This window comes from Engystomops pustulosus, chromosome 8, assembly GCF_040894005.1.
Source record: "Engystomops pustulosus chromosome 8, aEngPut4.maternal, whole genome shotgun sequence".
In the NCBI taxonomy this organism is placed as follows: Eukaryota; Metazoa; Chordata; class Amphibia; order Anura; family Leptodactylidae; genus Engystomops; species Engystomops pustulosus.
In genome coordinates, this window is record NC_092418.1 from 10,157,366 (window position 1) to 10,176,199 (window position 18,834).

General features: G+C 43.5%; 2 protein-coding genes across 9 annotated transcripts in view; one reads left to right on the forward strand and one right to left on the reverse strand.

The window, feature by feature from the left end:
* Positions 1-118: 118 nt before the first annotated feature.
* On the reverse strand, positions 119-17,725 carry HMOX2 (heme oxygenase 2). Of its 7 annotated transcripts, none has more exons than XM_072119666.1 (6): positions 17,645-17,725; positions 5,418-5,527; positions 4,574-4,691; positions 4,003-4,494; positions 1,398-1,515; positions 119-1,318 (listed from the first exon to the last, which is right to left on the reverse strand). In XM_072119666.1, exons 1-6 carry the CDS (start codon positions 17,708-17,710, stop codon positions 1,194-1,196), a joined length of 1,029 nt encoding a protein of 342 aa, XP_071975767.1. In that variant the 5' UTR covers positions 17,711-17,725; the 3' UTR covers positions 119-1,193. The 7 variants fall into 7 exon arrangements, with proteins under 7 accessions (XP_071975767.1, XP_071975772.1, XP_071975768.1 ...); XM_072119671.1 differs by lacking the exon at positions 17,645-17,725 and adding an exon at positions 12,527-12,632; XM_072119667.1 differs by lacking the exon at positions 17,645-17,725 and adding an exon at positions 12,488-12,626 and having other exon boundaries at positions 5,418-5,522.
* LOC140074626 (nmrA-like family domain-containing protein 1) overlaps positions 14,569-18,834 on the forward strand; it is a 14,549-nt gene continuing 10,283 nt past the window's right edge. The window contains exons 1-3 of one of the 2 annotated variants that reach the window (XM_072119664.1): positions 14,569-14,763; positions 15,384-15,622; positions 15,719-15,965. In XM_072119664.1, coding sequence (XP_071975765.1) covers positions 14,724-14,763; positions 15,384-15,622; positions 15,719-15,965 — 526 coding nt within the window. In that variant the 5' untranslated portion in view covers positions 14,569-14,723. Of the gene's footprint in view, positions 14,764-15,383; positions 15,623-15,718; positions 15,966-17,788; positions 18,667-18,834 lie in introns of those variants that run through there. The other variant, XM_072119665.1, reaches the window with a different exon arrangement.

Sequence of the window (18,834 nt, forward strand, 5' to 3'; positions counted from 1 at the left end):
ACCCAGATCACATAGAGATAATGAATCTCTTGTAGTTACTCCACAATTGGTCAATGACTGGAGTCTGACGGACGCAGGCGCCGCTTATCCATGACAAACACTTCACACACAGGAAGAATTTACACGTCAGAGATTTTTATTATAATTTATTCCGCTACACAAAGATCTCCTGGTATCTCGGCACAGAGGCCGCAGTGTAACCGCAAGTATTAAACCGTAAATGCACAACCGTAACCTAAGCAGCGGCAATGAGAAAGCGGCCATTTTAACTACTGCTCCTTGTTACTCTTGTCAACCAATCACAGCTCGGCTTTTATTTTATAACCCGCTTTGGAGAAGTGAAAGCTGAGCTCTGATTGGTTGCAATGGACAACAAGTCAGTCTTTATTAACAAAGCCAAATTCTATTTGTATCTCTGTCACCAATATGGCCGCCTTCCCCGTCTGCCTGTCACCAGGCAAAAATCACACAGCGCCCCCTATAGTAATAAAATATAAATCCATGCATCGTCCTCTCTGGTTCCTTCTATTCAGCTGGTGACTTCCTGGTTCACAAACAAAATGGCCGCCGTCGTTACCCAGGAACTGCTCGACCCCCAATATGGCGGCAATATTGGTGGTCACCCAACTTTCCCAGATGCAGAAATATACAAACCGTAAAATGTAAGATAAAAAGAAAGTGAATGGATTTCCAGCTTGAGGCACGATATTCAGGCTGACGTCAGGAGTTATGATACGGGAAGGACTGGCGGCCATATTGTCGTGCAAAAAAGGGGAGGGGATCTAAAAATCTATGAGGAATCCCATCTTCTAAAAACACGATGGTTCCCCGCGTGGCAGCACCAAACCGTAATACTTTGCATATACTGACGCTATATGGCTACATCCTCTCAGTACATCATGTAACACAGGCTGGGGGACGGCGCCCCCTACTGCGACTTCTAGGGTAGAACCTAATATGCTTGAGCTCAGCGACTGACCCTACAAGGTTATGTGCCCCCACGTCTGTGTATGAAGGGGTCCGAGCCCTGGGTTACGCGAGACAAGTTCACAGTATTTTACGCCATGATGGGGGGAGGGGGCGTTATGGAGGATTATAGAAATGTTTAAGGTCTGTCCATAGGCAGGGATCATCCTAAAGTGCCACATTTATTGAAAGCTCAAAAAGTGGTGGAGTTTGAGGCCTTCCCCCGATCACATGAGGTACCAGGCGATGGTGGCAGCGACCGCGGCGGCACAGGCAGCGAGCACCGCCCTCACTTCAGGACGACTTGTAAGAGCTGCTACAACGTGGAGGGGACAACCCGAGGCTGCAGCACCTGAGGGGAGAAGGGAGAGGTGAGACCCCAGCACCAGACCCTCATACACATCTATACACAACATGGCGCCACCACTCACCTTTAGCAGCATAGTATGGACATTTCCGAATATCTCCTTTCCCATCATGCACTGGGAGGCCGCCATCTTGCGCTTCATCAGGAATAGTGGCTCCGATTTTATCCAACTCCTCAAATACCTGCAGGAAATAGAGACGTTACCACAAGCACAGACATAGGGGGCAGTATTATAGTAGTTATATTCATGTACATAGGGGGCAGTATTATAGTAGTTATATTCATGTACATAGGGGGCAGTATTATAGTAGTTATATTCTTGTACATAGGGGGCAGTATTATAGTAGTTATATTCCTGTACATAGGGGGCAGTATTATAGTAGTTATATTCTTGTACATAGGGGGCAGTATTATAGTAGTTATATTCCTGTACATAGGGGGCAGTATTATAGTAGTTATATTCTTGTACATAGGGGGCAGTATTATAGTAGTTATATTCCTGTACATAGGGGGCAGTATTATAGTAGTTATATTCTTGTACATAGGGGGCAGTATTATAGTAGTTATATTCCTGTACATAGGGGGCAGTATTATAGTAGTTATATTCCTGTACATAGGGGGCAGTATTATAGTAGTTATATTCCTGTACATAAGGGCAGTATTATAGTAGTTATATTCCTGTACATAGGAAGCAGTATTATAGTAGTTATATTCCTGTACATAGGGGGCAGTATTATAGTAGTTATATTTTTGTACATAGGGGGCAGTATTATAGTAGTTATATTCTTGTACATAGGGGGCAGTATTATAGTAGTTATATTCTTGTACATAGGGGGCAGTATTATAGTAGTTATATTCTTGTACATAGGGGGCAGTATTATAGTAGTTATATTCTTGTACACAGGGGGCAGTATTATAGTAGTTATATTCTTGTACATAGGGGACAGTATTATAGTAGTTATATTTCTGTACATAGGAGCAGTATTATAGTAGTTATATTCTTGTACATAGGGGGCAGTATTATAGTAGTTATATTCTTGTACATAGGGGACAGTATTATAGTAGTTATATTCTTGTACACAGGGGGCAGTATTATAGTAGTTATATTCTTGTACATAGGGGGCAGTATTATAGTAGTTATATTCTTGTACATCGGGGCAGTATTATAGTAGTTATATTCTTGTACATAGGGGGCAGTATTATAGTAGTTATATTCCTGTACATAGGGGGCAGTATTATAGTAGTTATATTCTTGTACATAGGGGGCAGTATTATAGTAGTTATATTCTTGTACATAGGGGGCAGTATTATAGTGGTTATATTCTTTTACATAGGGGGCAGTATTATAGTAGTTATATTCCTGTACATAGGGGGCAGTATTATAGTAGTTATATTCTTGTACATAGGGGGCAGTATTATAGTAGCTATATTCTTGTACATAGGGGGCAGTATTATAGTAGTTATATTCCTGTACATAGGGGCAGTATTATAGTAGTTATATTCCTGTACATAGGGGCAGTATTATAGTAGTTATATTACTGTACATAGGAGGCAGTATTATAGTAGATATATCCCTGTACATAGGGGGCAGTATTATAGTAGTTATATTCTTGTACATGGGAGGCAGTATTATATTAGTTATATTCCTGTACATAGGGGACAGTATTATAGTAGTTATATTCTTGTACATCGGGGCAGTATTATAGTAGTTATATTCTTGTACATAGGGGGCAGTATTATAGTAGTTATATTCCTGTACATAGGGGACAGTATTATAGTAGTTATATTCTTGTACATAGGGGGCAGTATTATAGTAGTTATATTCTTGTACATAGGGGGGCAGTATTATAGTAGTTATATTCCTGTACATAGGGGCAGTATTATAGTAGTTATATTCCTGTACATAGGGGGCAGTATTATAGTAGTTATATTCCTGTACATAGGGGGCAGTATTATAGTAGTTATATTCCTGTACATAGGGGGCAGTATTATAGTAGTTATATTCTTGTACATAGAGGGCAGTATTATAGTAGTTATATTCCTGTACATAGGGGGCAGTATTATAGTAGTTATATTCTTGTACATAGGGGGCAGTATTATAGTAGTTATATTCTTGTACATAGAGGGCAGTATTATAGTAGTTATATTCCTGTACATAGGGGGCAGTATTATAGTAGTTATATTCTTGTACATAGGGGGCAGTATTATAGTAGTTATATTCCTGTACATAGGGGGCAGTAATATAGTAGTTATATTCTTGTACATAGGGGGCACTATTATAGTAGTTATATTCCTGTACATAGGGGCAGTATTATAGTAGTTATATTCCTGTACATAGGGGGCAGTATTATAGTAGTTATATTCTTGTACATAGGGGGCAGTATTATAGTAGTTATATTCCTGTACATAGGGGCAGTATTATAGTAGTTATATTCCTGTACATAGGGGGCAGTGTTATAGTAGTTATATTCCTGTACATAGGGGGCAGTATTATAGTAGTTATATTCCTGTACATAGGGGCAGTATTATAGTAGTTATATTCTTGTACATAGGGGGCAGTATTATAGTAGTTATATTCTTGTACATAGGGGGGCACTATTATAGTAGTTATATTCCTGTACATAAGGCAGCATTATTAATCATTACACCAGGTGGTGGTGGCCACTTACCTGCATATTGAACAGGAAGGCTTTGTTGGCCTCCTCCACCATGCTCTTCTTGGCCTCAGCGTCCAGCTCCAGGGTGTTGAGTCTTGCTCTGTAGAGCTGTTTGAATTGCTGGGCATTGGTGACGTTATCAAACAGATAGAACTGGATCCCCTCCCCGGTGCTGGGCAGGTGCAGGGCTCTTTGGGCCACCTTCTTCAGTACTTGGCCTCCGGAGAGATCCCCCATGTAGCGGGTGTAGGCATGAGCCACGAGCAGCTCGGGCTTGTGGCGGCCCAGGTGTCGGATGCGGTCCACGTAGGCCTGCGTGGCCTGGGAGCAGTGTACCGTGTCCTCCCAGTCTTCTCCATAGAAATAGGCGACGTCCCTCTTCAGAGCCTCGGCCCTGTGCAGCTCCTGGGGGAAGTACAGGGGGGCGATGGCGGGGTGCTGCTTATTACGGTCCAGCTCCTCCTCCAGCGCAGAATACGTGTAGTACAGGGCGGCGGTGGCCAGCTGTGCACAGGAGACAGACATGTAATCTCTATAGAACAAGAGGCGGCGCCTCCATGCTTTACACTCCCGCTCCTCTCACCTTAAATAATTCTCGCTTGATCCGACCTTTCAGGAATTCCTTCACAAACTTGGTATTTTCCGCCTGGGTGTGAGATTCCTTCGTCCCTTCCTTGAGGAGTTCGGACAGATCTGTCGGCCTGGAGAGACACGGAGGAGAGTGGGAGTAGTAGTCAGTGCCGGTGCTAGGGGAAATCTCAGCTCAGGAATATTAAGGAACCGAGAATCCAGAACTTTTACATCACTTTGTGTTTCCTTCCCCATTTACATCCAGAGCTGAATTCACAATTCTGCTGACCCCACAGAGCGGTGCATTGTGGGAGCTCATGTGACTGAAGTCTGAAAAACATCACATGACCGGGAGAGGGACGGGGCAGCTCTGGAGGTAACTAGAGAAATCTACATGGATCTATCAATACTTAAGAACACTAGGATCATGGGGTCCCCCACTAATCATCTGCCTCTGGAATAGCGCCCCTTTCTGTGTAGTGGCCAGGCCGTGTTACTGCACCATGAAGAGGAGCTGCAGTTCTCCGGGCCCAGCACCACACAGTGTGAATAAAGGCAGAGCGCTGGAGATGTGCCAGGACTCGTTACAGTGTGTCAGCGCCACCGCTCCCTGCTGTCCTTTGACCAAGAGCAGGGAGTTTGCTACAATGTGCCCCCTACAGAGCGATGGTGGGGTCGGTGCAGTCTAAACACATCTGGGATTAATAGCCCTAAAGATTTAACCCCGTACTATCCAGCGTAAATCTGGACCAAAACCTCCAGGGTTGCCCTTAGTATAGAGATCGGTACACACAACAATGTAACAACCTTACACGCAGCTTCGTTATGTGGTGTCGTTACAGTGTATCACAACTCACCGCAGTGGCTGCTGCTGCTCCTCCTCCTCGGCTCCATACGTCCCGTACTCTGTGCTGGACATGGCTTCCCGTCTCCTGGACCTCGAGAGGAGGAAAGTTTGTGCCCTGCGCTGGAGAGAGGGACAGAGGGTCAGAGACTGGAGAGAGAGACAGACTATGAGACTGAAGAGACAGATGGGGAGGTGGTGGAGAGCAGTCGTGTCCCCTCCCCCGTCCCCTATAGACAATGCCCTGGCACTTACTGTGTGCTCTGTGCCCGCTCCGGCGCCCGGTGACCTGTATATATACGCAGGGGACGCAGACGCGGCGCTCACTTCCGTATTTCTCTGCTGCAGTCAGGATAATTTTTTTTTTTTGTGCCTAAACGTGACTCAGCAGATGGAGAATGAGCGGAAAACAGGAAGTGAGCGAGCGCCAGCGTGACTCAGCACAATGTGAGGCTGCACTCACTATTAACCCCTCGTACCCCGCAGAGAAACACAGGAATCCGTGACGGAGCAGATTAACTAAACTGGAAGACGGGAAAAAAGAGAGAACAATACATATAATGCCGCCAGATAGTGCTGCATATTACCTAGATAATACCGCCAGATAGTGCTGCATATTACCCAGATAATACCGCCACATAGTGCTGTATATTACAGAGATAATACTGCCACATAGTGCTGTATATTACAGAGATAATACCGCCAGATAGTGCTGTATATTACAGAGATAATACCGCCAGATAGTGCTGCATATTACCCAGATAATACTGCCAGATAGTGCCGCATATTACCCAGATAATACTGCCAGATAGTGCTGCATATTACCCAGATAATACTGCCAGATAGTGCTGCATATTACCCAGATAATACCGCCAGATAGTGCTGCATATTACCCAAATAATACTGCCAGATAGTGCTGCATATTACCCAGATAATACTGCCAGATAGTGCTGCATATTACCCAGATAATACTGCCAGATAGTGCTGCATATTACCCAGATAATACCGCCAGATAGTGCTGCATATTACCTAGATAATACCGCCAGATAGTGCTGCATATTACCCAGATAATACTGCCAGATAGTGCTGCATATTACCCAGATAATACCGCCAGATAGTGCTGTATATTACCTAGATAATACCGCCAGATAGTGCTGCTTATTACCCAGATAATACTGCCAGATAGTGCTGTATATTACCCAGATAATACCGCCAGATAGTGCTGCATATTACCCAAATAATACTGCCATATAGTGCCGTATATTACCTAGATAATACCGCCAGATAGTCCTGTATATTACCCAGATAATAATGCCAGATAGTGCTGCATATTACCCAAATAATACTGCCAGATAGTGCTGCATATTACCCAGATAATACCGCCAGATAGTGCTGCATATTACCTAGATAATACCGCCAGATAGTGCCGTATATTACCCAGATAATACTGCCAGATAGTGCCGCATATTACCCAGATAATACTGCCAGATAGTGCTGCATATTACCCAGATAATACTGCCAGATAGTGCTGCATATTACCCAGATAATACCGCCAGATAGTGCTGTATATTACCCAGATAATACTGCCAGATAGTGCCGCATATTACCCAGATAATACTGCCAGATAGTGCTGCATATTACCCAAATAATACTTCCAGATAGTGCTGTATATTACCCAGATAATACCGCCAGATAGTGCCGCATATTACCCAGATAATACCGCCAGATAGTGCCGCATATTACCCAGATAATACCGCCAGATAGTGCCGCATATTACCCAGATAATACTGCCAGATAGTGCTGCATATTACCCAAATAATACTGCCAGATAGTGCTGTATATTACCCAGATAATACCGCCAGATAGTGCCGCATATTACCCAGATAATACCGCCAGATAGTGCTGCATATTACCCAGATAATACTGCCAGATAGTGCTGTATATTACCCAGATAATACTGCCAGATAGTGCCGCATATTACCCAAATAATACTGCCAGATAGTGCCGCATATTACCCAGATAATACCGCCAGATAGTGCTGCATATTACCCAGATAATACTGCCAGATAGTGCTGTATATTACCCAGATAATACTGCCAGATAGTGCTGCATATTACCCAGATAATACTGCCAGATAGTGCTGCATATTACCCAGATAATACCGCCAGATAGTGCTGCATATTACCCAAATAATACTGCCAGATAGTGCTGCATATTACCCAGATAATACTGCCAGATAGTGCTGCATATTACCCAGATAATACTGCCAGATAGTGCTGCATATTACCCAGATAATACCGCCAGATAGTGCTGCATATTACCTAGATAATACCGCCAGATAGTGCTGTATATTACCCAGATAATACTGCCAGATAGTGCTGCATATTACCCAGATAATACTGCCAGATAGTGCTGCATATTACCCAGATAATACCGCCAGATAGTGCTGTATATTACCCAGATAATACTGCCAGATAGTGCCGCATATTACCCAGATAATACTGCCAGATAGTGCCGTATATTACCCAGATAATACTGCCAGATAGTGCCGCATATTACCCAGATAATACTGCCAGATAGTGCTGCATATTACCCAAATAATACTGCCAGATAGTGCTGTATATTACCCAGATAATACCGCCAGATAGTGCCGCATATTACCCAAATAATACTGCCAGATAGTGCTGTATATTACCCAGATAATACCGACAGATAGTGCCGCATATTACCCAGATAATACCGCCAGATAGTGCTGTATATTACCCAGATAATACCGACAGATAGTGCTGTATATTACCCAGATAATACTGCCAGATAGTGCCGCATATTACCCAAATAATACTGCCAGATAGTGCCGCATATTACCAAGATAATACCGCCAGATAGTGCCGCATATTACCCAGATAATACCGCCAGATAGTGCTGCATATTACCCAGATAATACCGCCAGATAGTGCCGCATATTACCCAGATAATACCGCCAGATAGTGCTGCATATTACCCAGATAATACTGCCAGATAGTGCTGTATATTACCCAGATAATACTGCCAGATAGTGCCGCATATTACCCAAATAATACTGCCAGATAGTGCTGCATATTACCCAGATAATACCGCCAGATAGTGCTGTATATTACCCAGATAATACCGCCAGATAGTGCTGCATATTACCCAGATAATACCGCCAGATAGTGCTGCATATTACCTAGATAATACCGCCAGATAGTGCTGCATATTACCCAGATAATACTGCCAGATAGTGCTGTATATTACCCAGATAATACCGCCAGATAGTGCCGCATATTACCCAGATAATACTGCCAGATAGTGCTGCATATTACCCAAATAATACTGCCAGATAGTGCTGCATATTACCCAAATAATACTGCCAGATAGTGCTGCATATTACCCAGATAATACTGCCAGATAGTGCTGCATATTACCCAAATAATACTGCCAGATAGTGCTGTATATTACCTAGATAATACCGCCAGATAGTGCCGCATATTACCCAGATAATACTGCCAGATAGTGCTGCATATTACCCAGATAATACCGCCAGATAGTGCCGCATATTACCAAGATAATACCGCCATATAGTGCTGCATATTACCCAGATAATACTGCCAGATAGTGCTGCATATTACCCAAATAATACTGCCAGATAGTGCTGCATATTACCCAGATAATACTGCCAGATAGTGCTGCATATTACCCAGATAATACCGCCAGATAGTGCTGCATATTACCCAGATAATACCGCCAGATAGTGCTGCATATTACCCAGATAATACCGCCAGATAGTGCTGCATATTACCCAGATAATACCGCCAGATAGTGCCGCATATTACCAAGATAATACCGCCAGATAGTGCCGCATATTACCCAAATAATACCGCCAGATAGTGCTGCATATTACCAAGATAATACCGCCATATAGTGCTGTATATTACGTAGATAATACCGCCAGATAGTGCTGCATATTACCCAGATAATACTGCCAGATAGTGCTGCATATTACCCAAATAATACTGCCAGATAGTACTGTATATTACCCAGATAATACCGCCAGATAGTGCTGTATATTACGTAGATAATACCGCCAGATAGTGCTGCATATTACCCAGATAATACTGCCAGATAGTGCTGCATATTACCCAAATAATACTGCCAGATAGTACTGTATATTACCTAGATAATACCGCCAGATAGTGCTGCATATTACCCAGATAATACCGCCAGATAATGCTGTATACTACCTACATAATACCGCCAGATAGTGCTGTATATTACCCAGATAATACCGCCAGATAGTGCTGCATATTACCCAGATAATACCGCCAGATAGTGCTGCATATTACCCAGATAATACCGCCAGATAGTGCTGTATATTACCTAGTTAATGCCGCCACATAGTCCTGTATATTACCCAGATAATGCCGCCACATAGTGCTGTATATTACCTAGATAATACCGCCACATAGTGCTGTATATTACCCAGATAATACCGCCAGATAGTGCTGCATATTACCTACATAATACCGCCAGATAGTGCCGTATATTACCTAGATAATACCGCCAGATAGTCCTGTATATTACCCAGATAATACCGCCAGATAGTGCTGTATATTACCCAGATAATACCGCCAGATAGTGCTGCATATTACCTACATAATACCGCCAGATAGTGCCGTATATTACCTAGATAATACCGCCAGATAGTGCTGCATATTACCCAGATAATACCGCCAGATAGTGCTGTATATTACCTAGATAATACCGCCACATAGTGCTGTATATTACCCAGATAATACCGCCAGATAGTGCTGCATATTACCTACATAATACCGCCAGATAGTGCCGTATATTACCTAGATAATACTGCCACATAGTGCCGTATATTACCTAGATAATACCCCCGGATAGCTGTATAATACCTACATAATACCACCAGATAGTGCTGCATATTACCTAGATAATACCGCCACATAGTGCTGTATATTACCTAGATAATACCGACACATAGTGCCGTATATTTCCTAGACAATACCGCCAGATAGTGCCGTATATTACCTAGATAATACCGCCAGATAGTGCCGTATATTACCTAGATAATACCGCCACATAGTACTGTATATTACCTAATTAATGCCGCCACATAGTGCTGTATATTACCTAGATAATACCGCCACATAGTGCTGTATATTACCTAGTTAATGCCGCCACATAGTCCTTTATATTACCTAGATAATGCCGCCACATAGTGCCGTATATTACCTATATAATACCGCTGGATAGTGCTGTATATTACCTAGATAATACCCCCGGATAGCTGTATATTACCTACATAATACCACCAGATAGTGCTGCATATTACCTAGATAATACCGCCACAAAGTGCTGTATATTACCTAGATAATACCGCCACAAAGTGCTGTATATTACCTAGATAAAACCGCCAGATAGTGCTGTATATTACCAAGATAATACCGCCAGATAGAGCTGCATATTACCTAGATAATACCGCCAGATAGTGCTGTGTATTACCTAGATAATACCGCCACATAGTGCTGCATATCACCTACATAATACTGCCACATAGTGCTGTATATTACCTACATAATACCGCCAGATAATGTTGCATATTACCTAGATAATAACGCCAGATAGTGCTGTATATTACCTAGATAATACCGCCAGATAGTGCTGTATATTACCTAGATAATACCGCCACATAGTGCTGTATATTACCTAGATAATACCGCCAGATAGTGCCGTATATTACCTAGATAATACCGCCAGATAGTGCTGTATATTACCTAGATAATACCACCAGATAGTGCCGTATATTACCTACATAATACCGCCAGATAATGCTGTATATTACCTACATAATACCGCCAGATAATGCTGTATATTACCTAGATAATACCGCCAGATAGTGCCGTATATTACCTAGATAATACCGCCATATAGTGCTGTATATTACCTACATAATACCGCCAGATAATGCTGTATATTACCTACATAATACCGCCAGATAATGCTGTATATTACCTACATAATACCACCAGATAATGCTGCATATTACCCACATAATACTGACAGATAGTGCTGTATATTACCTACATAATACCGCCAGATAATGCTGTATATTACCTACATAATAACGCCAGATAGTGCTGTATATTACCTAGATAATACCGCCACATAGTGCTGTATATTACCTAGATAATACCGCCAGATAGTGCCGTATATTACCCACATAATACTGACAGATAGTGCTGTATATTACCTAGATAATACCGCCAGATAGTGCCGTATATTACCCACATAATACTGACAGATAGTGCAAGACTTACAGAGAGCTATATTACCAAGATAATACCGCCAGATAGTGTTGGACTGATAGAGAGCTATATTACCTAGATAATACACCAGCACAGCAACTAATACCGCCACCATCTGCATAACAATGAGTCACATACAGAGTCAGCGTTGGGTTATGTACAGGACATGTCTATACTCTGAGTGTAAGCTCTGCGGCACGGGGAGCAGCTTGTGTTCTGTGGACAAGTGACTATACAATATTATGTGCCCACTATCAGGAGGTGTCTGGCACTACAGCTGTCTTAGCACAGCGCTACGTGGCGGTATTATGTAGTGTCCTGTAGTCTGAGGACACTATGTGGGGGTATTATGTGGTGTCCTGTATTCTGATGACACTCTGGCGGTATTATGTGGTGTCCTGTATTCTGAGGACACTATGTGGCGGTATTATGTGGTTTCCTGTATTCTGAGGGCACTATGTGGCGGTATTACGTGGTGTCCTGTATTCTGAGGACACTATGTGGCGGTATTATGTGGTTTCCTGTATTCTGAGGACACTATGTGGCGGTATTACGTGGTGTTCTGTATATGAGGACACTATGTGGCGGTATTATGTGGTGTCCTGTATACTGGCTGTATGATAATGAGGACAATATGTGGCGGTATTATGTGGTGTCCTGTATATGAGGACACGATATGGCGGTATTATGTGTACTATCCATAGGGTCTGTGTATATATAGAGATATCTGCACCTCGCCCCTCGTGTACAGGCAATGCGCATGCGTTCTCACATCAGCCGCCAACTACGGGGTTTCCTGTGTCACTGGGCCAGCGGTCACGAAAAATCCAGTAAACAGGATTAGGCCGAGAACAGGAAGTGCCCATCCCCATAGCAACAGTCACGAGACGCTGATTACTGAGGCAGCAGGTTTTTTTTAGTTTTGCCCCCCCCCCCAATAAAACTTCATCAACAAATCCAGGATGTGGACACTATGAATGAAACAGGGCGACTTTTTTTTTTCTTTTAAAGAAAACTTTATTAAAAAGCGAGCACAAATTTCCACAACAGAAAACCCTGTAATATCACTCTACATGTAGATTCATGCGTTATCCCCAACTCCCTATATCTGGAGTCTCACACCACACAGGATTAGATATACAGCTAACAGACAGTATCACACAGGATATGATTAGATACACAGCTCAGCAGACAGTATCACACAGGATAGGATGAGATACACAGCTCAGCAGACAGTATCACACATGATGGGATTAGATACACAGCTCAGCAGACAGTATCACACAGGAGAGGATTAGATACACAGCTCAGCAGACTGTATCACACAGGATGGGATTAGATAGACAGCTCAGCAGACAGTATCACACAGGATGGGATTAGATAGACAGCTCAGCAGACAGTATCACACAGGATAGGATTAGATACACAGCTCAGCAGACAGTATCACACAGGATAGGATTAGATACACAGGTCAGCAGACAGTATCACACATGATGGGATTAGATACACAGCTCAGCAGACAGTATCACACCACACAGGATTAGATACACAGCTCAGCAGGCAGTATCACACCACACAGGATTAGATACACAGCTCACAGACAGTATCACAACACACAGGATTAGATACACAGCTCACAGACAGTATCACACAGGATAGGACTAGATACACAGCTCAGCAGACAGTATCACAGAGGATAGGATTAGATACACAGCTCACAGACAGTATCACATAGGATAGGATTAGATACACAGGTCAGCAGAGAGTATCACACAGGATAGGATTAGATACACAGCTCACCAGGCAGTATCACACTGGGATAGGATTAGATACACAGTTCACCATACAGTATCACACAGGATAGGATTAGATATACAGCTCACAGACAGTATCACGCAGGAGAGGATTAGATACACAGCTCAGCAGACAGTATCACACAGGATAGGATTAGATACACAGCTCAGCAGACAGTATCACACATGATGGGATTAGATACACAGCTCAGCAGACAGTATCACACAGGATAGGATTAGATACACAGCTCAGCAGGCAGTATCACACAGGATAGGATTAGATACATAGCTCAGCAGACAGTATCACACAGGATGGGATTAGATACACAGCTCAGCAGACTGTATCACACTGGGATAGGATTAGATACACAGTTCACCAGACAGTATCACACAGGGTAGGATTAGATATACAACTCAGCAGACAGTATCACACAGGATTGGATTAGATACACAGCTCAGCAGACAGTATCACACAGGATAGGATTAGATACACAGCAGTGCAGGCAGTATCACACAGGATAGGATTAGATACACAGCTCAGCAGACAGTATCACACAGGATAGGATTAGATACACAGCTCAGCAGACAGTATCACACAGGATAGGATTAGATACACAGCTCAGCAGACAGTATCACACAGGATAGGATTAGATACACAGCTCAGCAGGCAGTATCACACAGGATAGGATTAGATACACAGCTCAGCAGACAGTATCACACAGGATAGGATTAGATACACAGCTCAGCAGACAGTATCACACAGGATAGGATTAGATACACAGCTCAGCAGACATTATCACACAGGATAGGATTAGATACACAGCTCAGCAGGCAGTATCACACAGGATAGGATTAGATACACAGCTCTGCCTTTGGGCCAGTACTTATTAGGGTTTAGTTACTATGTTCTATTTGTCTCTATTCTTCCTCTTATTACTGCACCTTATAAATTCCCAGTGAACCACAAAGGATTAGATTAGGGGCGTTCTGTCATTTGGGTGGAGTCACCCTCTATATTGTCTGTGGCCCATGTACCTGGCACCTCAGTAAATAGCTGCACCCTGTGTGTATGGCAGTCACTGCCCGCACCTGGCAAGCCTCACAGAGATCGACTCCCATAGAGAAGGAGACACACAGGACCTCCGGGCACCCACCGTTCTCCACAGCGTGACTCTAATGGCTGGGAAGAAGGTCATCGTGGTCTTTGGAGCTACAGGTAACCCTGACTTATCCCTGCTTCACCATCTTTCTGTTACAGTGTATCAGTCTGGACTCCAGGCTGTTTCCTTCTTTCACACAGGATACAAGTGTAACAAACCTTCAGCTGTGAGAAGTCTCCGATCAGGATGTGTTTCCTTTGCTAATAAAAATATTTTCATTCACTGACAACAAGCAGAGAGACGTTTAAAATGCAGAGTAACTGGGGAAAGATAAGAAAGTTGCAGAACAATAATCTCACAATTAATTTCCGCCTTGTTTCTCCATTTATGAGTAGTTTATGTGCTGGTTAATTTCTTTATACACTTTAAGGGACTTGAACTACTTATATTTTCCTGATACAGAGCTCCAAATCCCCTGATATATTTAATTTGTTGTATAAAATCCTGGCTACCAGCAGGCACCACTAGAGGGAGCTCAAAGTTATATATACAGAACTCTATGATAAGAAAGTATGCAGTCAGCTCCTGGGCTCCCCCTACTGGTGCCTGCAGGTAGTCACAATTTCATCTTTTACATTTATGTCAATGCAGGGAGTTTGGAGCTTTGTATCAGGGAAGAATATAGAAATTAAAACCTGTTGACATGTTTTTTATCATTGCATGTGTTTCCCTGCAGGGGCTCAGGGGGGCTCAGTCGCCACTGCTCTCCTGGAGGATGGGACCTTTGCTGTCAGGGCAGTGACCAGAGACGCCAACAAACCTGCAGCAGCGAAGCTGAAGGAGTCTGGAGCGGAGGTCGTGTGCGCTGATCTGGACGATGAGAAGAGCGTGGAGGCCGCACTGAGCGGAGCCTATGGAGCCTTCCTGGTCACCAATGCTTTTGAAGGCTCCAAGAAGGACAAGGAAGTTCTCCAGGTGATTGCAGGAGGAGAGGAGGATGGGAGCGAGGTCCGTACATAGAGGGTGAGCTCGATGATGATGTGTCCTGACTATCACCTAATTGTCTTCCAGGGAAAATTGGTTGCAGATCTATGTAAACGCCTGAACCTGGAAGTTGTAGTGTACAGCGGCCTGGAAAATGTGAGGAAGATTACTGGGGGGAAGCTGGATGTGGCTCACTTTGATAGTAAAGGAGAAGTGGAGGAGTATTTCCGGCACATCCACTGTCCTATGACCAGTGTCCGAGTAGCCTTCTACTACGAGAACCTCCTGCATGCCTTCAAGCCACGGAGCAAGGACGGGAAGATGTTACTGCTGGGTATCATTCATTTATTACATAGTATAATACTGCCCCTATGTACAGGAATATAACTACTATAATACTGCCCCCTATGTACAGGAATATAACTACTATAATACTGCCCCCTATGTACAAGAATATAACTACTATAATACTGCCCCCTATGTACAAGGATATAACTACTATAATACTGCCCCCTATGTACAAGGATATAACTACTATAATACTGCCCCCTATGTACAGGAATATAACTACTATAATACTGCCCCCTATGTACAGGAATATAACTACTATAATACTGCCCCCTGTGTATAAGAATATAACTACTATAATACTGCCCCCTATGTACAAGAATATGTCTACTATAATACTGCCCCCTATGTACAGGAATATAACTACTATAATACTGCCCCCTATGTACAAGAATATAACTACTATAATACTGCCCCCTATGTACAGGAATATAACTACTATAATACTGCCCCCTATGTACAAGAATATGTCTACTATAATACTGCCCCCTATGTACAAGAATATAACTACTAGAATACTGCCCCCTATGTACAAGAATATAACTACTAGAATACTGCCCCCTATGTACAAGAATATAACTACTACAATACTGCCCCCTATGTACAGGAATATAACTACTATAATACTGCCCCCTATGTACAGGAATATAACTACTATAATACTGCCCCCTATGTACAGGAATATAACTACTATAATACTGCCCCCTATGTACAAGAAAATCACTACTATAATACTGCCCCCTATGTACAAGAATATAACTACTATAATACTGCCCCCTATGTACAAGAATATAACTACTATAATACTGACCCGTATGTACAGGAATATAACTACTATAATACTGCCCCCTATGTACAAGAATATAACTACTATAATACTGCCCCCTATGTACAAGAATATAACTACTATAATACTGCCCCCTATGTACAATAATATAACTACTATAATACTGCCCCCTATGTACAAGAATATAACTACTATAATACTGCCCCCTATGTACAAGAATATAACTACTATAATACTGCCCCCTATGTACAGGAATATAACTACTATAATACTGCCTCCTATGTACAAGAATATAACTACTATAATACTGACTCCTATGTACAAGAATATAATTACTATAATACTGCCCCCTATGTACAGGGATATAACTACTATAATACTGCCCCCTATGTACAAGAATATAACTACTATAATACTGCCCCCTATGTACAGGAATATAATTACTATAATACTGCCCCCTATGTACAAGAATATAACTACTATAATACTGCCCCCTATGTACAGGAATATAACTACTATAATACTGCCCCCTATGTACAAGAATATAACTACTATAATACTGCCCCTATGTACAGGAATATAACTACTATAATCCTGCCTCCTAGAGGTGAGGTTGTGTGATAGTTGAGCTCCTGACCCCTTCTGATGTCTGGAGACAGCCCAGGGCGGGGCCACCCTGGGTGGGGAAGCTCCCCAAGCAAGGCCCAGGCTCCAAGGCCTAATCTGGCAGATAACACCCAGCCAGCTCAAACAAGGGATGTTAATCCCAAAGTTTCTGTTAAAGGAACAAATGTCAGCAGTGCAAGTTCCAGTGCGAGTAGGAAAGTTTGTGTGGACAATGAAGAAGTAACAAGCAAGAAGCTGGTAAAACAACCTACCAGTGAAAATGTTGGATCATCTGTGAGCAGAGCAAAAGTGCCTGAAAGTCCAAAGGCAAGTAACATCCACAGTGTGCAGCAAGCTCCATCCCAGGCCTCAGGTGGACAATCCACCTCCACCCCGGGCAGGCAGAGGAGAACTTCCTTGGAGAGACAGACAATCCAGGAGAACCTGCAGCAGAGCGTGGTGCTACAGTCTGAGCGCACCAGGTCTGGGGGCCTGCAGGCTGCGAAGGAGACCAGAAGCAGCCAAGAAGTCAGATCCAGAAATGCCACCAGTGCCGTCTCTGCAAGACATCCGGGACTCCATTCAGGAGATTGTGACCCCCGAGCAGCGACAGTGACTGCAAAATGCCAGAAATCACAGGACTTTGTACGGAAATCGCAAGGTCCATTACCAGGCAAAAGCAGTCATGGCGTATGAAAAGGATCCAGTACTGCAAGCAGGCCGGAACAACACCCCAGCAGCAAACTGCAGCCCCCAGAGCCATCACCGGAGCTCCAGCTGGCCGCTCAGATCCCAGGACTGGTCAGGAAGATGGAGGAATTGAAAAAACAAAAGCTGTACCTGCAAAAGCAGATAGACTGCATGTATATGCTAAAGGCAGCGAACCCGGGGAAGCAGGCCCTGCTGAACAACAAGCTGGACTCACTGGCCAAACAGCTTTCTGATGTTGTGCGGGAGATGGAGGCCACTATTGAGCAGATGGGACCAGTGGGAGAGACCTTCAGGAACCAGCAGAGGTTTGAGGGAGACCAGGCCTCAACATCCAGGTCTGAGACCCCACAGCCCCATGTGAGACCCATTCTGCAGCCAGCTACACTGCCTTTTGAGGAGGGAGAAGTTTACAAAAAGAGGCAACAGCCAAGTACTGCAGCAGCTACAAGGAAGGTACTACAAGTCCCAGCAGTCCCTAATGAGGTACTACAAGTCCCAGCAGTCAGACCTGATATCAGCAGTGAAGTGGAGGAACCACAAGTCCCAGGAGGCAGCGCACTGCAGGAGGACTCTGGACGCGAAGGTAACACTGTATCTGTACCCCAAGGTATATCTGAGCAGGACTGTGAGGTGCAGGATACATCTGAGCAGGACTGTGAGGTGCAGGATACATGTGAGCAGGACTGTCAGGTGCAGGATACATGTGAGCAGGACTGTGAGGTCCAGGATACACCTGAGCAGGACATTCAGG

Excerpts from the sequence above, each read along its gene's own strand:
- HMOX2 (XM_072119666.1), bottom strand. The coding sequence starts at position 17,710 with ATGTTACTTGCCTTTGGACTTTCAGGCACTTTTGCTCTGCTCACAGAT. Across the intron at positions 4,692-5,417 it reads GAGCAGCAGCAGCCACTGCG|GCCGACAGATCTGTCCGAAC; the intron begins GTGAGTTGTGAT and ends GTGTCTCTCCAG. Across the intron at positions 1,319-1,397 it reads TCCATACTATGCTGCTAAAG|GTGCTGCAGCCTCGGGTTGT; the intron begins GTGAGTGGTGGC and ends TTCTCCCCTCAG.